This window comes from Muntiacus reevesi, chromosome 7 (assembly GCF_963930625.1).
Source record: "Muntiacus reevesi chromosome 7, mMunRee1.1, whole genome shotgun sequence".
In the NCBI taxonomy this organism is placed as follows: Eukaryota; Metazoa; Chordata; class Mammalia; order Artiodactyla; family Cervidae; genus Muntiacus; species Muntiacus reevesi.
The window spans coordinates 50,378,424-50,401,356 of NC_089255.1; the positions used below are offsets into that span (position 1 = coordinate 50,378,424).

At 42.3% G+C, this 22,933-nt stretch overlaps 1 protein-coding gene across 2 annotated transcripts in view; it reads right to left on the reverse strand.

Moving 5' to 3' along the window:
* AQP9 (aquaporin 9) overlaps nt 1–22,933 on the reverse strand; it is a 41,417-nt gene that overhangs the window by 7,973 nt on the left and 10,511 nt on the right. For both annotated transcript variants that reach the window (XM_065941500.1, XM_065941502.1), the window contains exons 2-3: nt 7,778–7,904; nt 1,602–1,739 (exon numbers count right to left, since the gene is read on the reverse strand). In XM_065941500.1, coding sequence (XP_065797572.1) covers nt 1,602–1,739; nt 7,778–7,904 — 265 coding nt within the window. The remainder of the gene's footprint in view (nt 1–1,601; nt 1,740–7,777; nt 7,905–22,933) is intronic.

A 22,933-nucleotide genomic window follows, 5' to 3' on the forward strand; every position in this document is an offset into this window, starting at 1 on the left:
CAGAAGAGAGGGAGGCCTATGCTGGGTCTTGTGCTGAGCAAGTACAGACAAATAGCCAGGTTCAGTTTGGCAGATCCATATCATTCGCCTCTCTTTGTTTCATAGTATGGTAGTTTTAGAGATGCCCAGAGAGCTCCAAAGGTGATGGGTCAGAGAGAGAAAGCCCTGGCTGCCCCGGATGGTTCTCCCCACACTTGAGCCAAATCCTTATTCAGTGGGTCTTGGGAACCAGTTTTCTCTGAGGGGATTGTTGGAATTTGCAAGATTGACTAAAAGCCAAAGTGACGCTTAGACCTGCTCTAGGCAGAATTCATGATTCCCAGAGGGTTCTCAGTAACCCCTAATACCAGTCCAGCATTTGAGGGCATCAAGTACAGTGAAGATGCTCTTAGAGCAAGAGACACAGCAGACCCTGACATAGCCAGTGTGGTCTAGGTTGTCCCAGACCCCCAGGCCTCTCCTGACCCAGCAGCTGACTCTCCAGGTTTCTGGTCTGATCTCAAGTTCTCCTTCAGTTTTCTTACACTCTAATTCTTAGGATAGTCTGTGGGAAAAGGTGCCTTTCCACAGGTACTGCTATTAGACTTGGCTCATAAATTCTAGTTTCCTAAGTGTTCCAGCTTGAGAGTTATAAGGTATTGAGATTTACTTTGGGTTAGATAGAAGGAACTACTTTAATAGTTGATTTTATGGAACCCCAAGATTTTTTAGCTTGAAGGGGTTCTGAAGGCATCTAGTTCATTCCCTCATTTTCCAGAGGAGGAAACTGAGACAAATAAGGTCAGATGACTTATTGAAGCCACACAGCTAGTTACTTAGTTCACATGGAACTAAAGTCTGGATCTTCCATCGTCAGAACTTTGATTCCCCAGGACTGCTGCCAAATGGAAGCCCTGGCTGTTGGACAAAAGGGAGATGGGGTTCCCTACTCACCCCATTTCTCTTCTGTGTTCCTTCCCTCAAAGGCTTTGCTCCAAATTCCTTCTCTAAATACTTACTCATCCTTCCCTTTGCCACTAGTCAATGACTTCTCTCCCAGCCAATTCAGAGAAAGCTATGGAGAAGCCAGTGGCCTGTTGCTTGCTTTGGCATTGTTTACACTGTAGTACTTGTTGGGTCTAAAGATAGAATTCCTTTATGTTCTCCCCTTCATTTAAGTTGTAATCATTTTCACTAAGAGGCTCCATGAATGTACCCTGAGAATAATGTTGGCCCTGTTAATTAGAACTTAGGACCCTTAGAAGTGCTTCCCTGGTGGCTCAGATGGCAAAGAATCCACCTGCAATGCAGGAAACCCAGTTTCAATCCCTGGACTGGGAAGATCCCCTGGAGAAGGGAATGGCAACCCATTCCAGTATTCTTGCCTGGAGAATTCCACGGACAGAGGAGCCTGGCAGGTTACAGTCCATGGGGTCACAAAGAGTTGGGCCCAACTGAGCAGCCAACACGTTCACTTTCATTCAGGACACTGAGAACTGCCTGTCAAGTGTATGATAGACTGTGTCACGTTCTTCCTTATCTCACCTCTTCCTGCCAAGTAATCCTGAATTTCAGCTTAGACCCAGCCCTCCCTAATCTCTGAACTCGGGGTCCCTACTCACCATAGTAAATGCCAAAGAGGGTTGCAGCCCCTACAAAGGCTCCCAAGAGCTGGGCCCCCACATAAAAGGGGAATTTGAACCACTTCATCCGTCCAAAAAGACAGAATGCAAAAGAAACTGCTGGGTTGACGTGGCCACCTGCAAAGAAGACAAGGTGATTAAGAAAGTCAGAGGGCAGGCCTGGGAGAACTATTGTGAAGAAAAGCTTGTCTAGGGACTGCAGGCAGAACTCCGTCTTCTAGGTAAGGAACCATATGTGAGGACACAGAGGGGGGTGTGTGTGAGAGTGGGGAGGAAGAGAGGAGTATTAATCCTCAAGGCATCATTAGATACTTTTCAGGGAGTTTAGCTTTCTCAAAGTCAAATTTATAAAGAAACTTGTACTCAAGTGGCTTATTTTCCATCTCTGTCTATTTATATGTCTATCATTCTGTCCATCTATCATATCTGTCTACTAGGCTTTCAGTTCAGTTTAGTCACTCAGTCGTGTCTAACTCTTTGCAACCCATTATGGACTGCAGCACACCAGGCCTCCCTGTCCATCACCAACTCCCAGAGCTTGCTCAAACTCATGTCCATCGAGTCAGTGATGCCATCCAACCATCTCATCCTCTGTCATCCCCTTCTCCTCCTGCCTTCAATCTTTCCCGGCATCAGGGTCTTTTCAAATGAGTAAGTTCTTTGCATCAGGTGGCCAAAGTATTGGAGTTTCAGCTTCAGTATCAATCCTTCCAATGAATATTCAGGACTGATTTCACTTAGGATGGACCAGTTGGATCTCCTGGCTGTCACTCTCAAGAGTCTTCTCCAACACCACAGCTCAAAAGCATCAATTTCTTCAGTGATCAGTTTCTTTATAGTCCAACTCTCACATCCATACATGACTACTGGGAAAACCATAGCTTTGACTACATGAACCTTTGTTGTCAAAGTAATGTCTCTGCTTTTTAATATACTGTTTAGGTTGGTCATAGCTTTTCTTCCAAGCGTCTTTTAATTTCATGGCTGCAGTCACCATATGCAGTGATTTTGGAGTCCAAGAAAATGAAGTCTGTCATTGTTTCCATTGTTTCCCCATCTATTTGCCATGAAGTAACGGGACTGGAGGGGCCATGATCTTCGTTTTTTGAATGTTGAGTTTTAAGCCAGCTTTTTCACTCTCCTCTTTCACTTTCATCAAGAGGCTCTTTAGTTCTTCTTTGTGTTCTGCCATAAGGGTGGTGTGTCATCTGCATATCTGAGGTTATTGATATTTCTCCTGGCAGTCTTGATTCCAGCTTGTGCTTCATCCAGCCCAGCATGTTGCATGACGTACTCTGCATGTAAGTTAAATAAGCAGGGTGATAATATACAGCCTTGACATACTCCTTTCTCAATTTGGAACCAGTCTGCTTTTCCATGTCTGGTTCTAACTGTTGCTTCTTAACCTGCATACAGATTTCTCAGGAGGCAGGTAAGGGGGTCTGATATTCCCTTCTCTTTAATAATTTTCCACAGTTTGTTCTACTGGGCTTTGCCTATCTATAAATCAATAACCCCAAAGAGGTTGATGTAAACTGTTAGCTTCAGTATATTTTAAAATCAATATATTTATATCATATACTTAGAAGATTTAATTCTATATTAAATTGTATATTAGTATATTAAATATAAATTAGTATATTAAATTCTATATCGCTGCTGCCGCCAAGTCGCTTCAGTCGTATCCGACTCGGTGCGACCCCACAGACGGCAGCCCACCAGGCTCCCCCATCCCTGGGATTCTCCAGGCAAGAATACTGGAGTGGGTTGCCATTTCCTTCTCCAATGCATGAAAGTGAAAAGGGAAAGTGAAGTCGCTCAGGTCGTGTCCGACTCCTAGCGACCCCATGGACGGCAGCCTATCAGGCTCCTCTGTCGGTGGGATTTTCTAGGCAAGAGTACTGGAGTGGGTTGCCATTGCCTTCTCCAAAATTCTATATTAGTAATTCCTAACTCCATGTCCAGAGGATATAGAAGTAATATTAGGACTGAAAAAGAGACATGTCTTTAATGGCCCTCCCTTGGTGGGCTCTGCCTCTCACTGAGGTAAGGGGCTCAGTTTATTTTGAGGTGGTCACAACCTCTGAATGGATTCTCTGCAGTTTCTCTGCAAAGACAATGTATATCTCACACACAGAAATAGAATAACATTTCCTTCACTCCAACCTAAACTCTGACTCAAGAAATCATTCTCTTTGATTCTTACCCATTTGCAAGTTCAGGCAGAGGGCTCGTTGTAGGCTACTGCTATCCCCAGCTAACTTTGCTGTGGCAGCAACAACCACACATATCGAACACTTGCCAGGTGCTGTCATATGGGTAATTACACGCACTTGATCCTCCTAAGAAACCGGTGAGATGGGTCCTACTCCAGTTTACTGGTTGGGAAACTGAGAAGTCAAGTAACAGTTTACGGTCACATGGCTAATAAGTGGTAGGTCTCAGATTAAAATCCAAACTTATTTGAACTCTAGGACCTATGTTTTGACTTTTCTAGGTTTTCTTTACCAAGTTTATAAAGTTTTTCTCTGCCTTAGAAGGCAGGCAAAAAAATTTCAAAAGTCATCTTTGAACATATGGGCTTGATTCCTAGGGATGAAGGACACACATGTGAAGAGTACAGAAGACATTTAGTGTGTGTGTTGGGGGGATTAGAGTGACTGTCAGTGTAACCACATTGAAATGTGGACCTCTGGGTTGTGGAAATAGCTGTAAACAAAGCAGTGATAATGATGATGATGGTGATGATGACGATGACACTTTGCCATTTGACTCCACACAGAACCTACTGATAAGCTTGTTTTTGGAAGCCTCCCTCCTCTCATTGCCTCCAGAAAGAAAGTTGTGCTTCTCCTGAATCTCTAAGCCAAGGTGGGCTTGCAGTGGGGAGGGATTCTGACTGCTGGCTAAACTATGAGTGCCCTGTCTTCACCTGACTCTGCCCCTCAGGGGCTCATATGAACAAGAAAATGTCAATACATCAAAGCACAGGTGACTTCCTGAAGACTTACACATGCATCGCCTGTTTTGTTTTGCTTTTGAATCTAAGAGAGTCATAATTATGGAGGCTGGCAAGAGCATAGCTTACTAGGAAGCTGGAAACAGGGCTTAGAAGAGGGGACCGCATAGGGCAGGGGAAAAGTTCCTGGAGCCAGCCCTGTTTCTCTTCTTCCAGAGGCCAGTTGGAGGGTCACCACCACCCGGCCAGCCTGGAGGGACCCAATGTGAAAGGACGTGGGGACATAAGAAATCACCTCCAATCAAAAATATCTCCCCTGAGATGAGTCCACCAATGGGAGAGTTATGATTTAGCAAGCTCCTCTTCCAAAATAAAACTTGGTGTAGGTTTAAAGCATAAGAGATTTATGCTTTTAGTCTCTCAAAAGCACTCTGAGGCCAAAACTACTGTTCACCTTGACTTTCCAAAAGGCACTTAATAGTGAGTCCAGTGCAGAGAAGTAACGCTTTCTGTTCCAAAACCAGAGGTCAGCTGACCTTCCCAGTCTGGACCACAAAGTGAGGTCCCATTTATGTTTATGCCTAATATACATTGGTTATTTTTGGAATTCCCAAAGAGGGCCTCACAAGTGTCCACAAACCAGTATGTTAGTTGCAGCCACTATGAGAGAATCACCTGCCCACCCCCCCCCCCCACCCCCCGCCACCACCCCCATCTTCCTCTCCTATTCCCGGGCTGTTAAAGCCAATACTGAGTCTGCACTGATGTCATCTTTGGGCCAGTGTGTTATCTGTCCCTGTTTCCCCCAGTTCCCAGGGAACCTGAATAGCGCTTAGTTCCAAACAGAGATGGGAGATAAGCTCCCTTTCCCCAGCTCAACACTGTCATCCCAGGTGGCTCAGTGGCAAAGAATCTGCCTACCAATGCAGGAGATGTGGGTTCAATCTCTGGGTCAGGAAGATCCCCTGGAGAAGGAAACGGCAACCCACTCCTTATTCTTGCCTGGAGAATTCCATGGACAGAGGAGCATGGCAGGCTATAGTCCATCGAGTTGCAAAGAGTTGAACACGACCTAGCGACTAAACAACAGCAATAGCTGCCTTCTATTAGCCAGGCTCAGAGACTGTTCTCCTTGCATTTGGGGATCTCACAGTCTCTCCAAAACACATTGGACAACTCCCGAGCCTTGCTCAGAAACAGCGTTTGGTGAAAACAAGCCCCTCTGAGCGCAGGGGCTTAACCAACCGTAGGCTAATGCCAGATGGGAAGACCTCACACCATCTTTCACTCCCTCTTCTCCCTTCCTGCTGGTCTCTGCCCCTTTTCCTCCCGTGATAACTCCAAATATATTGGTGTATGCAAACAGACATTGACAGCGGTGGTGGTGAAGTGTTAGCTACATTGGTGAGGTCTGGGACCAATTTATCCCAAGTAAATATTTGGTGATATTCAATTCAGGGAGTTAGGTAGGTGAAATACTGCCAAACCACATCTCCACCTTAAAAAAAGTAGCTGAGAATATGCCTACATTTATATTGCATGGTTTGTGGAAACCACACTTGTCTGAATATGGGAGGGCATGGGGCAGGGGGGGAGGCAGTGGATCATTCTGCATGCTTGTTTGAAGCCAAGAAGGTATTCTGCCTCGGTGTCAAGGCCTGCACCGTCATCAAGCCTTGGCCCATTCAGGGTGGCCCCCTGGTTATTTTTGCATCTCGGGTAGGCAGTAGAGTGCTGGGATCACAGCAAAGGCTTGGCACAAGTTTGAACAGAAATAACTGCTCCTACTTAACAAACCACATACATGGGAATCTGTAACCTGGACTGCCTTGGGATCTGTGTGTCCCTATGATATGGAGAGGCTGCCAGTCAGCAAATGATTGTTCCAAGCACCTAGTCCCTGGAGGCTTTGAGGGGGTCTGGGCAGTCATTCTTCAGTGCTACAATGGCAGTGCTTGTCACCAGTCCAGCCAGCTCACCGGCAGAATCCTCCCCTGGACCGTTCTGCCCTGTACTGGACCTGTACAGCCCTGTCTAAACTGCCTTTCCCATGATAGATCACTGGAAGTGTTGTTTAGTAATGGGGACCTGTGCTTTGCTGTCTCATGAACCTGGGCCAGATCTTTGATTTGCCTTTTTACCAGCTGTGGGATGTCTGGCAATTAATTTAACCCCTTGGGGGCTTCCCAGATGACACAGTGGTAAAGAATCCGTCTGCCATTGCAGGACACACAAGAGACACAGGTTCGATCCCTGGGTCGAGAAGATCTCCTGGAGTAGGAAATGGCAACCCATTCCAGTATTCTTGTCTGGGCAATCCCATGGACAGAGGAGCCTGGGGGGCTATAGTCTATGGGGATGGAAAGACATGACTGAGCACAAACCCAAAGCAAAAAGCAAAAATCCTCAGGGCTCCAGTTTCCTCTGTAGAATGGACAGTAATACCTGCCTCAGAGTGCTGCTATAGAAGAAAGAGGAGCTAATACAGAAGAGAAAGGAGATATATTGTATACAGCACCCCATACAGTGTCCAGCACACTGGAGTTCCCTTCTTCCCTTATCACCAACAGTCTTACCTTAGTGTTCTGAGTCCCCAAGACAAGGCTGCTGAAGATTGCGCCTTGCGGAACTGTGGGTCATTTCCACAGTTCCTTCCTAAGGTCCCAGGCTGCATTAAGTATCATTTCATTTTGCTTCTCAGAACCTCGAGAATCACTTTTAATTAGTCTACCACTCAGGGCAGGGCTGGACCAAGACCTGCTGACTAGCCCTGCACCTCCATGAAAGCACCAGCTACTTTGCAAATGGCCCAGGGCTCTCTGTGATAAAGGTCTAGGGAATTGCCCCTGTTGGAGTGATCTTCACAGGGCCATTTGCAGAATATCTGGGAAGTGGTTTCAAGCGTGAGATGGAGCTTGTAAAAGAATGTATTGACAGGTAAAGAATACCATTCAGTGGCCGGATTTAGGAATCAGTCAGTTCTGAGTTCCAACCCTCATCTCTGTCTCTTGCTACAGGTTGCCACAGTGGCAAGTCACTTACCATTTATTTGCTGGCCATTTAAAATTGGTCATTTATAAAAATAGAGTCAAAGACATATTCTTGTAGGACTGCTGAGATCTATAACAGTTAAGGTATGTAAAGCACCCAGAATATGGCTGAGTTAGCAGCAGTTGTCATTGTTTCTGGTACTTACCAGAGACACCTGCAGCCACATAAATGGCCATCACAACTGCCATTGGAAATCCAATATTGATAGTGATGACTCCTCCTAAGTGTCCTCGACTGAGAACAGCTTGGGCAACAGAACCACATCCAAGGACCTGGAATGAGAGGAAACTCAACAAGTGAGTGAAGATGGCCACCATCAAAGACAATGGAAAGCCACAGTAACAAGAAGCATTTTTCAAGCACATTCACAAACCAGGCTGCCACAGACCTCGTATAAATCCGCTTATAATCTTCCAACTGTGCACAGGTAGCAAAATGCTGGTCCCGAGGCTGCATCTGGATTATGGATGAGTTTTGTTAGGCCTTCACAGTGTTAAAATTTTTAATGAATTTGTAAATTGAGTAATATGGTAATCATTTCATTTTACATAAATATCTAATTATTTTATAAAACTGAAACTATTAACATAATGTTGTATGTCATTATACTTCAAAAAGAAAGGGCGAGAGGAAGGGAGGGTAGAAGGTGGGGGAAAAAAGGAACATTTGGTGAAGCAGGGTTATTGGGAAAGATGAAACAGTTGCATAAAGTTCGGTAGGAAAGCAACATGACAATACACGACCATCAGCTATCCTCACGCTGTGGTTTAAAGAGCCAGTGTGGTCCTGGAGGAATGTCTGGGGCTGTAGGATCCTTGCTCCTGGATGTAGATCATTGTAGATCATTGCTCCTGCATGTCAAGTAGCCAAACTTTTTCTAGAATACAGATCACAGTTTGGGTTTCTTAATTAAAGAAGAGCACCAACTGTAGGGAGGACTCTGCATCAAGTAATGGATATGATTTGAGGGTATGTGAAAAAAGTTTTCAGAAACAAATGTATTCAAGGAACAAGAGACAAAGAATAGGAAGGCTCCTTATCAGGATGATAATAACCAACTATGGTGTCTCTTCACAAAAGAATGAGAAGGGAAGTCTGAACCTGAAATAAGAGAGGATGCACATCAACCATTTCCTGATAGTGATGAATTAATTCTAAATAGCTCCCTTGAGGCTCATTTGTGAAGTCCTTCAGAGAAATACGATTTACAAACAAGGGATGTTTAACACATATAGAGTGGTTTTGTTTTACTCCTCCCTGAAGGCAGAGAAATTACCCAGATGATCTTTGAATACCCCCTCCAGTCCCTGATTCTAAGATATATCGACTTAACTCTAACTGCTAGACAGTAGGGAGAAGGAGGACCTGACATCTGAAGGGGTGCACCAGGGCTGCACATCACAGGCATGGGGGTGTCTTTGATGTTAATGACAGATTTGGCTCCAGACCCTATACTGAGAGCCAAGTTAAGTTGCATCAGGAACATGGTTCCCTTTCCCTTTTTAAGAAATGAAAAATTCCTCTGAGTCCATCTCACAGCCTACCAATTTCACCTAGACTTGACATTATTTTTTCTAGAATCCTTATCTGTTATAATAAATGTCAGAATTAAAACCACACTGCTGTCTTTCTTTTTAATTTAAGACCAATTAAATGCCCCAAGTACAACTTCCAAGCTAACTGTCATTTTGGCAGCTTCTTCTGAAAAGAGCAAACAAAACAAAACAAAACAAAACATTCCTGACAGCTTAGAAGATCTGATTTAGGCAACCAGGGGTAAGGAGAGACACATTCAGACACAGGCCAGTCCTGAGCAATTACCACTTTCCAAATAAGCTTCTTCCCTCTTTTATGGTGTGATATTCATGGACTTGTGATATTCTACAGGGGGCGTAAAAGCTTTAAAAGGTCTGAGTGGACCTGGGGAGGCTTCTGGTCTGTCAAACTTCATTGTGATTAATACTGTCCTCTTCCACCCTAGAAGCTGAAATTGCTTTTTTGTTCTTTTTCTAGGGAGGATAACTGATGGCATCACCGACTCAATCGACATGAGTTTGAACAAGCTCCAGGAGTTGGTGATAGACAGGGAAGCCTGGCGTGCTGCAGTTCATGGGGATCACAAAGAGTCAGACACTACTGAGCAACTGAACAAAACTGAACTGAAGCTGTGCACTTCTGGAAATGAGCAGAAGGAGAAATAAACAAGGTAAGCACTTCAGTTTGCTTAGTCAGAAATTGCTGTTCAGAAGATTTCAGCCCATGTTGACATCATTTCTTCCTAATTTTTAAATACTCTTACTATAGCCTGAAAATTAATGAGGCAGACAAGTAATTGCCTGCTAGTATCTTTTCTTGCCTGCTTCCTCTCTCCTGTATTCACAGCACCAGGGAAGTAGACCTAAGCTATCCTGACATTATCATACTCTGATCACTAGGAAATTGGTCACTCACCCTTGTTTCCTTCTTCTGTGTGCCCACTGTAATTTTCTTCTTTAAAAAAATGAGAGAACTGTCATTTATAGTATTGCTGATAGAATTTCCAACATGATTCCATGCTCTAACCATTAAGAACTGCCTTATTGTTCCCCTTCTTAGACACAGGAAGAGCCATGCTGTCTCAATTTTTCTGGTTTTCGCTATCAAGAAATCTTTCTTGGCTTCATCACCCTTTCATAGTCTTCTCACTAAACCTAATCTTTTCTCTCTGTAATTCATTTGTACTGTCTCTACTGAACAATTTGTACTTAGTTGTTTTCCAAGTGCCTGATGCTGATTTCCTTATCTAGAAAACAATCTCTAAGATTCTTTTGCATACCAACAGGGGATAGTATGCTACTCTGTTCTGTTTCCTTGGGTGGCGTGTTTCCCAAGCCTACCACCAGTCCTTCTGTGCCTGCCATCCACAGACCTCCAGTGTCTCTTCCACCTTCATGCCAGGATCCAGCACCTACTTTCTCCAGGAGACTTAGAAAATCACAAAACCATGAAGGGGAGGGAGGGTATTACAAAGCCACGGATCTAGCCTTCACTGTGCTGCCCAAAATCCTCTTTCATATTCTCCCAATTGTTTCACCAAACCTTCTCTGCTCTCATTAGCCCAAGGCACCCAATTCCCTTTCTGAAAATAATACCTCCTTTTACTTGACTCAGCACTTGTTAAGTGGCCTTGAAGATCAGTGGCAATTCAGAACATCACATAAACATTGCATTCCAGTTATTCAGTGATATGCAACTATTCCCAAATTTAGTGGTTTAAAATGGCAACGTTTATTTTGCTTGTGAATCTGTCATTTGGGCAAAGTTTGGTAGAGCATCTTATCTCTACTCCAGCTGGTATCAAACGTGATGATTCAAAACTTGAAGGACTGGAATTATCTGAAGGCTCACCTAGTCACATGCCTAGAGGTTGATGTTGGCAGGCAACTGGTGCCTCACCTGGGAGGGTGGCCAACACACCTACACACGGCCTCTGTGTGGCTTAGCCAGGTTCCAGGGGGTGAGCATGGTAGAGCCTCCAGAGCCTGCATTCTTAAACCCTGCATTATGCTACCTCTCAGCCATGACTGTGTTGCTTCTGAATTCGATAGCACACAAACTACAACATCCTAAATAACCATTGACCTGGCCCATGTTGGTTGCCTTTAGCGACAGGGAGCTTATTACCACATCAGGTAGCTTGTTCAATATCTTCTTGGTGTCCAGTGGTTGGGGAGCCCTTCCTTACGTGAAGCTGTAGTCTTCTATCCTGTATCTTCTGTTCATTAGCTCCTGGCTTAGTCTTGGGACCTCAGAGAAGAAGCATCTTTTACACACCAGGCATTCCACTAAGTGGAGGGAGCTAAAAGTCCTCCCTAAATTTTTTTCTGCTGAATGTTTGTCCCTTCATCTTGGATCCTGAGGGCTCCTCAGATCCCAGTGAGTCTCGCCTAGATAAGCTCAAGGTTGTTAGCACCTCTGTTAAAACACAGAGCCCACGAATGGGCACAAGCCTCACTTATTTTCTTGAAGCCTTTAAAAATGTTTTTTATTTAAGATTAAAATCCTATACAGATTGTCTTAGAGAATTCTCTAATTCTCTAAATTCTCTCTTAGAGAGAATATGAGGCATATATAAAAATATAAAGAAAAAAACAATCACAATACCTTTATCTATGAGCAGACATTATAAAACTTTGGCTTATTTCTCCCCAGTAATTTAAAAAAATATTTATTTATTTAAGTATAATTGACCTACAACACTATCAACAACAACTGACCTACAATGTCAGTTCCAGGTATACAACACAATGATTCATTATTTTCATACATTACCATGATCTCTGCAAGTCTGGTTGCCATCTGTCACTATACAAATTTATTATAATATTACTGACTATGTTCCCCATGCTGTACTTTTCATTCCTGTGACTCATTTCTTTTATAATGTGAACTTTGTACCTCTTTAATTTCCCTCACCTATTTCACTCATCCCTCCTCTGCCTTCCCCTTTGGCAACCACTTGTTTGCTCTGTATATCCTTGAGTCTGTTTCTATTTGTTATGTTTGTTCATTTATTTTGATTTTATATTCTCTGTTTGACTTATTTTACCTAGCATAATACCCTTGAGATCCAACCATATTGCCACAAATTGCACAATTTCATTCGTTTCTTATGATGGTGTAGTATTCCATCGCATAGACATACCCTATCTTCTTTATTTATTAATCTATTAATGGACTCTTAGGTTGTTCCTATATTTTGGCTATTGTAATTAGTACTGCAGTGAACATAAGGGTGCATATAACTTTTCAAATTAGTGTTTATTTCTTTTGGCTAAATACCCAGGAATGGAACTGCTAGATCATGTGGTAGTTCTATTTTTAATTTTTTGGGAAACACCCATCCTGTTTTCTATAGTGGCTGCACCAATTTACATTCCCATGAATAGTGCATGAAGGTTCCCTTTTCTCCACATCCTTGCCAACACTTGTTATTTGCTGTCTTTTTAATGATAACCATTCTCACAGGTGTGAGGTGACACCTCACTGTGGTTTTGATTTTCATTTCCCTGATGATTAGTGATGTTGAATATCTTTTCATGTGTCTGCTGACCATGTCTTCTTTGGAAAAATGTCTCTTCAGGTCCTATACACATTTTAAAATTTTTATTTATTTTTTATTGACGAATAATTGCTTTACAGAATTTTGTTGTTTTCTGTCAAACCTCAACACATATGTTTTTTTGATGATGAGTTGTATGAGTTCTTTGCCTATTGGGGATATTAACCCCCATCAGATATATTGTTTGCAAATATTTTCTATTCTGTAGACAATCCTCCCTTGTTTGTACATCATATCATATTATGCCATCATATTATGACACGATAATTAATTACATACCTTCTGTTCATTGCTTCTATTGCCATCTAGTGGGTCACTTAACCACAGTATGTAATTCAACTATTCAGGTAATGCCTGGTTTCCCAGTTTTATAAGACTCAGAATCAAGTAATGAAGTTCTTTGACTTTGTAACAGCATCTAGTATATTGGAGGTAATTAAATAGCCAGATCCTAGGTGTTATTTCCAATTATGCCACTTGGTGTCTGTGTAAACGATCATGTTGCTTCTCAGTCTCAGCTTGCTCATCTATTAAAAAATAACACCTGCTTGCCTTGTTTCATAAAATTGTTCAGCAAAGGTTCAAATGGGGCAACCTTAATGAAGGCACTATTTAAACAACAAAGGAAATTAATGGGTGAAGGATATTATTGGCTTTAGTATAAACTCAAAAGCAAAACCCCAATTCAAGGTGAATACATTCAGGCAAAGGGACTCATGGACTTAACCCCTAACTCACTGCCTGGCAATAAAAATGGGAGAGAAAACACATCTATGACCGAAATTATAAAAAGCTGTTATTTCATTCCAAACATGAGATCAAAATTTGCGGAAAAAAGAGAAGTGGGAAAATGACAAGAACTTCAAGGTGTTCTGTGTATTTGTGATTAATCTCCAAAATGAGGTCATTTCATAGCGGGCAAGATTTTAGTGCTTTTGGTAGTAAAGCAAGACTAGAAAAGAGGAGGGGGGTAAATACCATAGCTCTTAGGATCTCTGCATGGCAGGAGTGGGAGAAAGCATTTCATTGGAAAAGGAAGAAAGACATTTGAAAGGCAGAATTGCTACAAAAGATTGGTGAGTGAGGTACCCTCAGTCCTTCTCAGTCACTAAAGCCACATGTTCTGTAATTTTTTTTGGTACTCTTTCCTCTTCTCTCTCTTCACCCATGGTCAATTATTTCCATATCTCCTCTGTGGGTTTCTGTGGAGCCTTCTGTGTGTTCTGACCTGTGTCCCCAGTTCCAGTATCTCCCCACTCAGCTATCGTGCCAGATGAAGCACAACTTGCACACTGTCCCACGCCCGTTGCTCAGGAAGTACTAGCACCAATGCCTCAGCCTGGCTCTCAGGGCTCTCCGGTGCCATGCCTCATGATTCCCAGCCCAGTGTTCTCCCCAGAATAAATCTCCCCATCAGCCAGGCTGGCAACCCATTCATTTTGAGTCCTTTGAACTTGATGCTCATTTCCACCTCTGCACACCTGCTCATGCCATCCCTTCCAGCACAATATCTTTTCTGCATTTTCCCCAGCCCAAATCAGTCTATTCTTAACACTGAGCTAAAATGCTACCTTTTCTGTAGGGCTTTCTCTGGCAACTGAAGCCCCCAAAGACCTCTCCTGCTTATTTCATCATGTCTTTACAATGTCATTTTATGTTATCCCCGCCTTGCCTTGTGACACTCCACCAAGATCATAATGCCCACCAGGTCACTTGTGCTTCTTTATATTCTGTGCTCAAACAATATTTATAAAAGATAGTAAAATATCTAAGCATAAATGAGGAAAAAAATCCTACCTAAAATGTCTTTTCTTTCTTTTTTAACATATTTATTTATTTGGCTGGGTTGGGTCTTAGTTGCAGCACGTGGGGTCTTCATTTTGTCATGTAAGATCTTTTGTTGTGGCACAAGGACTCTCTAGTTGCAGCACGTGGGCACCGGAGCATGCAGGCTCAGTAGCTGCAGGTGCATGAGCTTAGTTACTCTGTGGCATGTGGGATCTTAGTTCCCTGGTCAGGGATCAAACCCGAGTCCCCTGCATTGCAAGGTATATTCTCAACCACTGGACCACTAGGGAAGCTCCAAAACACCTTTTCAAGAGAAAATGTTAGTTTGGGGGCACGATGTAAAAAGTGGGAGGTGCAATTTCTGAGACATACCTCTTGAGACTGTTGGAAAGTTCCCAACTGAGCCATGAATCCTATGACAGGCTGACTACTGGACACAATGTGAAACCTCACATTATTAAGTGATTGCCATAAACTGAAATGCTGGAGGTGAGGACAAAGATTCATGAGTCCACAAATTTTATTTCATGTGACCCTTCTCAAATCTCCTTTGTATCTACTACTTCCTTTGAAGTGTTAACCAAGATAGTCCTAGCACAGAGAACACAGTGTGTAACAGACACCCAGAATATTTGCTTGACACATAAAAGCTGAGCCCTCTCAGAAAAGCGGTTAGTGAAGGTTGATGATTCCTTAGTAAAATATTGGCAGATGCATGTACTCTGGGGCCAGGGATTACTGGGGAATTTTGTAGTTATCACAGGTGATCTGTGTGTCCCTGTGCACATCAGCATTGTCCAAAGAAGGAAAAAATGAACATGTCTTGTATCTTCAAGGTGTTTTGTCTGTTTGTGATTACTCTCCAAAGATGGGTCATTTCACAGTTGACAAGGCTTTAGTGTTTGGATGTCTGGTGGTTAGGACTCGATGCTTTCTCTGCTGGGGCTCAGGTTTAATCCCTGGTCGGGGAACTAAGATCCTGCAAGCTGCACGACGTGGCCAAAAGAACAAAAACAAAAAAACAACAGCAAAGAAAAAGAAGAAGAAGAAAAGAGAAGGAGTGAATACTATTGTTGTCAGGGTCTTTGCAGGGCAGGAGTAGGAGAAAGGATTTCAGTGGAAAAGGAAGAAAGACATTTGAAAGGCAGAATTCCTACAAAAGCCTGATTGGTGAGTGAGGTAACCCCAGTCATTCCCAGTCACCAAGGTCATACCTTCTGGAATCTTGTGTTTCAGTATTTTCAGAATTAATGGATACTAAAAAACAGTTTCTATCCTGTAGAGTTCCTGAAAATATTCAAGGTTGAAAGAAACTCCTTGGGAAACATTGTCATGGAATTTGTAGTAAAGGCTGAATGAAACATTGTCTATCTTTACTCACCTGTTTAGGGTTATGTGAGTAAAAGAATACAAATGCCAGCTTCCATCTATTTGATGTGCTCTCTGTGCCAGTTCTATGCCAAGGGCTGTAATACAGGTACAGTATTATTTCATCATCATCCATTAACTTACAATCCCTCTGAAAGGGAAGTATTATTATCTCCATTTTATTGATGAGGAAATTGAAGCTGGGAAAGGCCAAGCAATTTCCCCAATGTTACATCATAAAAGGAAAGAAGACAGAACCAGGATTTGATTGCAGGCCTGTCTTAGAGGACTGTGCTCCTAACCATTACATATTGGACAGAGCCAAAGGTCATCAGAAGCAAGCAAGGTCCCCAAGAATTCACAGAAAGTTTCAGGGAGGACACTGGGTTTTCCACAGGAGGTAAGATGGGGATACCAGTTTTCCTATCTGCGTGCTGAGAATAAAGACTGTCTGGGAATGTGGAAGGGTTTGGAGGCAGCAGCCATCTATTACCAAACCTCCCAGTATTAAAGGCCTCCCTGTAGACCAGATACAGTCTGAGGAGAAAGTACTGAGGTTGAAGCTCATTTGGAAGCCTCCTCATAGAGCCTGCTCTTTGTGACAAGACAAGTGGCTTTTCTGGTGACAACGTCTGTGGTCGCTCTGGTTCTGAAAAACACCAACACTTGTACTTTATTGCTGAAGCTTCCCATGACCTGGAGAAAAATCCTTTTCAGCCCCATTTCCCTTCCTTTCTCAGAGATCAATGAGACATGTTGGTGATTAAGTGCAACTTTTTCAGTTCGTGCACAGCCTATTTTTTTTATTCCTGTTTGCCTGATTTTTAACCCCTCTTTGAGAGAGAGCTTCCACTAGATGACCAGACGCTCACCGTGGAGCATTAGACCTGATGGCAGAGTGAGACCTTTCCCCTCTTGTTTTCTTTTGCTTGCTTCTCTCCTCACAGTGCCTCCCTGTCTTGTAGTCTCAGCTGAAGGCACACTCCTCCCCCTGTTGCTGACCAAACCTGTCTGCTCCCGGCTGAGAGAAAGGTGGAGTGGGCCTTTTCCACACTTCCAAGCCACACCCATGAACCACGTGGATTTCTGGTGGAGCTGGCCAACATTTAGGGCACTTGTTTAGCATTCACACCTATCACAACAGCAAGACTCAAGAAGTCAAACAATTCCACCTCTCTGTCCAGGCCCCACGTGCCCCTTTAATACCTTTTACTGAATCAGAGTCAAAGAACTAAGCCAGGTGGCCATTCTAAAGTGCTCTAGTACCTTCAGAGCACACCTGGCTGGTGTTTTATTGTGCTTTTAAAAACTTGTCTAGGAAGCCAGCGTCCTCCAGTTTGTGCCCACTGTGGGCAGCAGCAATGTGACGCAAGAACAGGAATCATGTATGGCTGTTCACCTTATACTGCTGCAAGTTTTCCTGGAAATAGGTAAGGAATATATTTTGAATGAAAAATATTCTTCACTAGGTGATTTGTCATAAAATGATATAAATATTCATAGAACAGAAGTCAGCATTAAAAGAACATATCTGTGGCAACACATATTTTAAGTAAACTGATTTGTTTTGTGGGTAGGTGGGTGAGTGTATGTGTTTTTATCAGATTTGTATACATACACACACACACATATATATATATGATATAAATAATCTCATTTAATCCCAATAGAAACCTAAGGAGGAAGAAAACTGAAATCTTAGGCCAAAGAAATTAAGTAATTTACCCAAGGACTTACAGCTAGTGAAAATATCTTTTTGAATCCCAAATTAACATTTCCATCCAAAGTTGATGTTCCTTCACTTACATGAACAGCCCTCGACTGTACCTGAGCCAAATAAGTCATTTGTCCAGATGTGTATTTCACAAGTCTGTCTTTCAAAAAGTCAAATTGCTGTGTAGCACAAGGAGCCCAGCCTGGTACCTCTGTGATGACCTGGAGGGATGGGAGCGGGGAGGAGAGGGAGGATAGGGAGGGAGGGGATGTATGTATAATTATGGCTGATTTGCGTTGCTGTATGGCAGAAATCAACACAACATTGTAAAAATTTTAAATAAATATATATATTTAAATTAAAAAATAGAAAAAAAGAAATGCAAAAAAAAAAAAAAATCAAACAGTAGGAAACAAAGATCTCCGAATCTACAAATACCTTTCATTGAGATTTGGTATTCACTTTTCTTCATCCATTCCTCCCTGTTCATGTACATTTAAAAATTCGAAGTGCCATGCATGCTTCCTGGTGTAGGAGGGATGCAAAAAACCAGACACAGGGCCTCTCAAAGCTTACAGAGCAGTAGGAGAGGTAGGAGATGGGAACTGGTAAGAATCATGAAAACTGTATGAAGTGATGCACTGTCCTTTTATGTTACAAGCTTGTTACTCATGAATGGTGTAAGTACTCATGCCTAGGGAAAGTGCACATGGGGATGTAGTTTTGTAAACCTTACTAACTAGATGATAGAAATTTTCACATTTAAGTCTCCCCAAATTTTTGAATTACTTGATTAATACCCCAAATTATTGAACCACCTGACATTGAATCTGAGATATATTAATATATCATGTGAGTGTATAACAGATTGGTCTCATGAAGAACTTGACTATGATAATATAATATCAAGATTTATCTTTTGATATTGCCAGAAATAAAATGATTTTTACACTATTGCCTCAACTAATTTTGCCAGGGGGTAGGATGGGAAGAGAAAAGGAACACAGTCTTGCATGTAGGACTTAGATTTCTGTTAGCCAGTCCTCCTGTAAACAGGCAATATCAGACAGCAGGCTTAGACCCTCAATGATCTCTCCATCTGTGCTTTCCTGGTGAGAATGTTTTGTCTTTGTAGAATGTGGTTCAGGACACCTTCAGAGCAGAGTCACAAACTAGTGGGCCATGGTTGAAGACTGCCTTTAAGTAGGATCGACTCAAAGATGTGTTTTGTTTGGCCCACTTGGTGATTTTTAGAAATTGCTGCCAGTATATAAAAATAGAAAAATTCACATAGAACTCTGGATTTCTGATCATTCTTGCAAAACTGTTATACTTGATGAAGCTTTACCTCATTCCTGCTTACACACAGTGGAGATGGTCTGAGTGGCAAAACGAGATGCCCCCTAAGACATGTGTACACTGCCCACTTTCTCCCTAACCCCACCAGGCCTTCACCCAGATATCTTACCTGTCTGGTTTCAATAAGCTCTGGGGCTCTTGAGTACCATCTTAAATCCTAGGAATGGAAACCCACTTAAGATTTTGGGGCTTGTAATTTTCTGGCCCCACAGACACTATGGTGATAGCAAACCTGCCCTGAGACGCAAGACAGCCTCCCATTTCCTGGCGGAAGGGTCTGTGGCTACCTTCAAATGAAGGACTAACTATGGGTAAAACTTTATCTAAGTAGGTTAAGGAATAGGAAGACCAAAAAACACAAACACAGTCCTATTCTTGAGAAGAAAGTCATCTTGGGGGCTTACCAGAGTGTCTCCTCTCTCTGTAAGCATTATGTCTTTTGTCCCTGGAGAGAAGGAAGAATAAATCCCCACCTGTCAGGACCCTGGTCTTGGCAAACCTTGGCGCTCCAGCCTGTGCTGTAGGTGTCTGTTACCAGAAGTCCCACATCCTACTCAATCTGTCTATATATTAATATACCTATTTATTTTATGTGACTTTGTCTATTGGAACATGTAATTATAATAGTAACAACAACAGAAACAAATACTGCTTATAGAGTATAATAGCATATATTAGCCCATTAATTCTCACAAGGACCCAATGAGTCCTACTCCTTTTATTGTCTCCACTTTACATATAAGGAAACAAAGTTTAGAGAGGTTAAGAGGTCAAGAGAATTTCTCACATTCACAGAGGCAGCAAGTGATAAGGTCCAGGTTTGATTGTACTTAATTTTGGCCACTGGATGGGTGAATGAGCAAGCATTTACAGCATGTATACAATGGACAAAGTGTATCACTTCTATTACTTCCATAATAGAAGCTCCAATACTTTGGCCACCTGATGCGAAGAACTGACTCATTGGAAAAGACCCTGATGCCGGGAAAGATTGAAGGTCAAAGGAGAAGGGGGCAACAGAGTATGAGATGGTTGGATGGCATCACTAACTCAATGGACATGAGTTTGAGCAGACTCTGGGAGATAGTGAAGGACAGGGAAGCCTGGCATGCTACAGTCCATGGGGTTGCAAAGAGTTGGACATGACTTAGTGACTGAACAACATTCCTCCCAATATTAAATCCCCATTTAAAAAGTGAAAAGCTGCATGACTTAACAAAAAATCCTATTGCTAACAAGTGGCAGAATCTGAATCTGGAGACAACTTCTCTGATTCCCAGTCCTGTGTTTCTCCTGGGACAACTGCTGCTATCTTGTTGGGGTTACTTGGTTTCTTTATTAGGACAGAATGCCTCTTTATGCACGGCTTTCCAGTTGGTTAGATTTCCAATTGGAAAATAAAACTTTCTCACTCATAACAAAAACAGTCACAAAGAACTTAGACTGAAATCTGGACATTCTGGTTAAAAATAAAGTATTGGGTGGCATGTAACCTGAGATAATATCAGAACACGATCAATCATCTGTAAGAACCAGCTGTACTTCAAAAGAGATGATTTTAAGGCAGGCTCATAAAAAGAGCGGAATCTGAGATTTGAGAACCAAGTGAATGGGCAAATGGCCAATCTTACAGGATTCCGAGTAGAAGAGTGCCCAGAACCAACACAGATCTCAGAAATGAGAGGTGGCTAAACTCCACTATTTCCACAAAGCTGAAAAGAATAGTGACCTCCTTTTCTGATCTGCACCCAGTCCCTCATTCCCTCAGCTCACCCCAAATAATGCCAGAATAGGGGTCACAATAAGAAACTAATGAATAATTTGTTAAGGTGTGTGTGTTTTCGTATCAGGATAACTATGGGACTGAGTGTGCTGGGTATGGATGGGAGGTTGCTGAGGACAATTCTCACTTCTTTCAGAGTGGTCCAACAATGTCAAGTATATTTCAGGTCACTCTCAATCTGGAAGATCCTTGAAGATGGAAGGGTTTAGAGCCCTGCTTTATTTCTTAGGTTCATTCCAGAGCTTGCAGTTTCTAAAGTATATTCCACGAGTCATCAGTTCCATGAGATGCTCCTCACAAAATGGGGGTTGTCACCAAGTTAGTCTGGGGACAGCTGTACATTCTAGTCCCCTCTTAGAGATTTACAGTGAAGTTTAAAGGCTCTGATAATTCCTACAGTTGAGAAAACTGCTTAGCTTGGTTTATCCCAATGTTTCCAAAGTGTATTTGGAAAGGACAGCATTTTCTTTCACGTAGTTCTTGTGTGCATTTTACAGAACTAGTATTCTTCAGAACACAGTTTGAGCAACTCCCTAAGTCACTTGGAAGAGGTAAATTCTGCTGAGTGAGCTCTTTTATGGGGAGCAGAGAAGTGAAGAAAATATTCATGAACATGTAGAAAATTTTCAGTTATAAAGGGGATATGATAAAATATGAGAGTTAGTCTCCTTCTCACTCAAAATTTCATATTTTATTCTCTACAGGTAACTAATAACAATATTTTCTGGTGTATCCTGTTAAACGTGTATAAACATTTATACAAATGGGAATATCTTCTACCTGCTTTTTCATTTTAAAAGCTTAGTGAGTCTTTCTATATCAGCATGTGAATATTGGCCTCATTATCTTTAACAGCTGCATAAGAGTCCATTACAGCAATACACTCCAATTTCTTTAAACTACTTGTTAATAGAGGCATAGGATTTAGGGGGAGGTTTCCTGCAACAAAAGAGATTAAGCCATGTAGACTTATTCTAGGATGAGGACTAAGCCCTCAGGTCTTTTTTGGTCTTGATTGATTATCCCCATCATGTAGCTTAGAGTATATCAGCCCATCTATTAAGATGGCTAGGGGGGTGGGGTGCACATTTTGCTGGCATATTTACTTTTTTTTTTCCATTTATTTTTATTAGTTGGAGGCTAATTACTTTACAATATTATAGTGGTTTTTGCCATACATTGACATGAATCAGCCATGGATTTACATGTATTCCCCATCCCGATCCCCCCTCCTACCTCCCTCTCCACCTGATTCCTCTGGATCTTCCCAGTGCACCAGGCCCTAGCACTTGTCTCATGCATATTTACTTTTAAAGCATTTACTTTGCTTTGCAGGGTCAGTGAACTTCGCAATCCTACCTCAGGCATGAAATAAGGTGCCCACTAGATGCATAAAGTCACTGCTGGGTGCTTTTACATCTTGATTGATTCTATGGATTGTGATCTCATTTCTATGAGGCTTCCCTCCCTCGTAGTCCTCACATTATGAGTCCTCTGCATCACAAGGCAGATAAATGAGGAGCCAGCTTCTGCTCTCATCCCACATTCTCCTTTCTTGTCAAGTAATGAGAACATGTTGCAACAAACTTTGTCACTAAAAACTAAGCAGCTCCACTTCTGGAAAGTAAAAAACGAAAATTTCCTTTCAAAAGTAATGAAAATAGCAAGTTTTCTGGGACAAAATTAAAACTCAGGGATCACAGAGTTTATTTTTGGCAGAATCAAATGTGGCTTTATGAGTCTGCAGCCCTAAGATCAGTGACTCAGAACAGACTTTTCTCCTCAGGTCCTTTGGAACTCTGAAATTTCCCAAGTTAGTCTGGCCCTTCATGTTCACTGCTGATAAGGGGAGGACTGCAGGGAAGTCCTTCTTCAGCTGATACTGACTCAGAGTCTAAGGATTTGAAGAGATTCAGCCTCATTTGCAGAAAGCATAGGGTTTCCCCCTGACCTGCCTCTTAAGAAATCTATATGCAGGTCAGGAAGCAACAGTTAGAACTGGACATGGAACAACAGACTGGTTCCAAACAGGGAAAGGAGTACGTCAAGGCTGTATACTGTCACCCTGCTTATTTAACTTATATGCCAAGTACATCATGAGAAATGCTGGGCTGGATGAAGCACAAGCTATAATCAAGATTGCCAGGGGAAATATCAATAACCTCAGATATGCAGATGACACCATCCA